We start from the raw sequence: 1,196 nt of genomic DNA on the forward strand, positions 1-1,196 counted from the left end.
AAGATTTAGAGATATCACTAGGATTTGGATGCTTACATTTTAAAACAATAACACAGCTTTAAAAAAAGAAAACGTTATCTGTGAGTTTGCCTTCAAGAAAACTATTTTAAGAATCTTTGCTGTTCAAAAACATTTTCGAGGCATCGGTGTACATATTCTTTAAAAAAGTAAGTAGCTTTGTTTTGGAATTCTTTCATTGTTCTCCCTCCCCACTTCAACCTTCCAAATGGCTTAAGTCTCACAGCTAAAAGGATTTTGCTCATTTTTTCCAAAACATTTCACATCTGGGTAGTGGCCAACCATGGAAAGTTTCAAGCAAACTAACATTTAGGAGAGCGAAAGGGCTCGTCTGGAGTAGGCAGCCGTCGCGGCACCGTGGCCATTGCAAGCGTCACCACACACCTGTCCCAATACTTGGTCGGCTGCAGGTTTGGACCAGCCTCGCCTGGATGGTCTGGCCAGACACCATCCCTGGCCGGTTCCGCTGACCGCTCTCTCTCGCCCAGCATCCCCCACATCCCTCCCCACTACACACATCAGTTCGAGGAACCAGAGTCCAGAGAGTCAACCGCTTCGAAATTGACAAGATCCGAGTCCCTTGTTCCCAAACAGGGTAGCGCTGAGCCAGAGAAGGGGCTACTCTGGAGGATAGATTGGCTACCCCGCCTCACACGTCAATTTGACTATTCCCCACACCCCACGCCCAACCATCCACGCACCAGGCGCCGAGAGAAATTTGACTGTTGCAGTAACCAATCATAAGAGAGGTCGAGAGCCCGAGCCAATTGGAGATGGTGAAGTGGGCTGGCCGCGGGCGTTGTCCCGCCCCTGGGTGGGTGAACGCGGAATGTCTCCGGCCCTCCCCTGCGCTTCAGTCTCAGTGCGGAGCCCTCGGCGCAGTGAGGAAGAACGGTGTCGGACCGCTTCAGGAGCAGCACCACTGCAGCCAAAGCCCGTGCTCAAGCTCCGTCGCTGCCTCTGTCGCCGCCTCGCTGGGAAACCGCGTTCCCAGTGGAGAGCAGCCGCCCACGCCTGGAGCATCCTCCTCTGTCGAGTGGGCGCTGACTGAGCCAGCGGCATGATGCGGCTGCGAGGTTCGGCGATGCTGCGGGACCTGCTCCTGCGGTCGCCCGCCGTTGCCGGGGCGGTACTGAAGCGTGCGCAGCCAGTCGCCACCCTGTGCCGGCGCCCCTGGG

At 55.4% G+C, this 1,196-nt stretch overlaps 1 protein-coding gene across 1 annotated transcript in view; it reads left to right on the forward strand.

Annotated features, from left to right (window-relative positions):
* Positions 1–1,078: 1,078 nt before the first annotated feature.
* Positions 1,079–1,196, forward strand: part of GLS (glutaminase) — a 111,691-nt gene continuing 111,573 nt past the window's right edge. The window contains exon 1 of the mRNA XM_006864072.1: positions 1,079–1,191. Within this exon, the coding sequence (XP_006864134.1) occupies positions 1,079–1,191 (113 nt within the window). The remainder of the gene's footprint in view (positions 1,192–1,196) is intronic.

The sequence above is a fragment of the Chrysochloris asiatica genome, unplaced genomic scaffold (assembly GCF_000296735.1).
Source record: "Chrysochloris asiatica unplaced genomic scaffold, ChrAsi1.0 scaffold00059, whole genome shotgun sequence".
Classification (NCBI taxonomy): Eukaryota; Metazoa; Chordata; class Mammalia; order Afrosoricida; family Chrysochloridae; genus Chrysochloris; species Chrysochloris asiatica.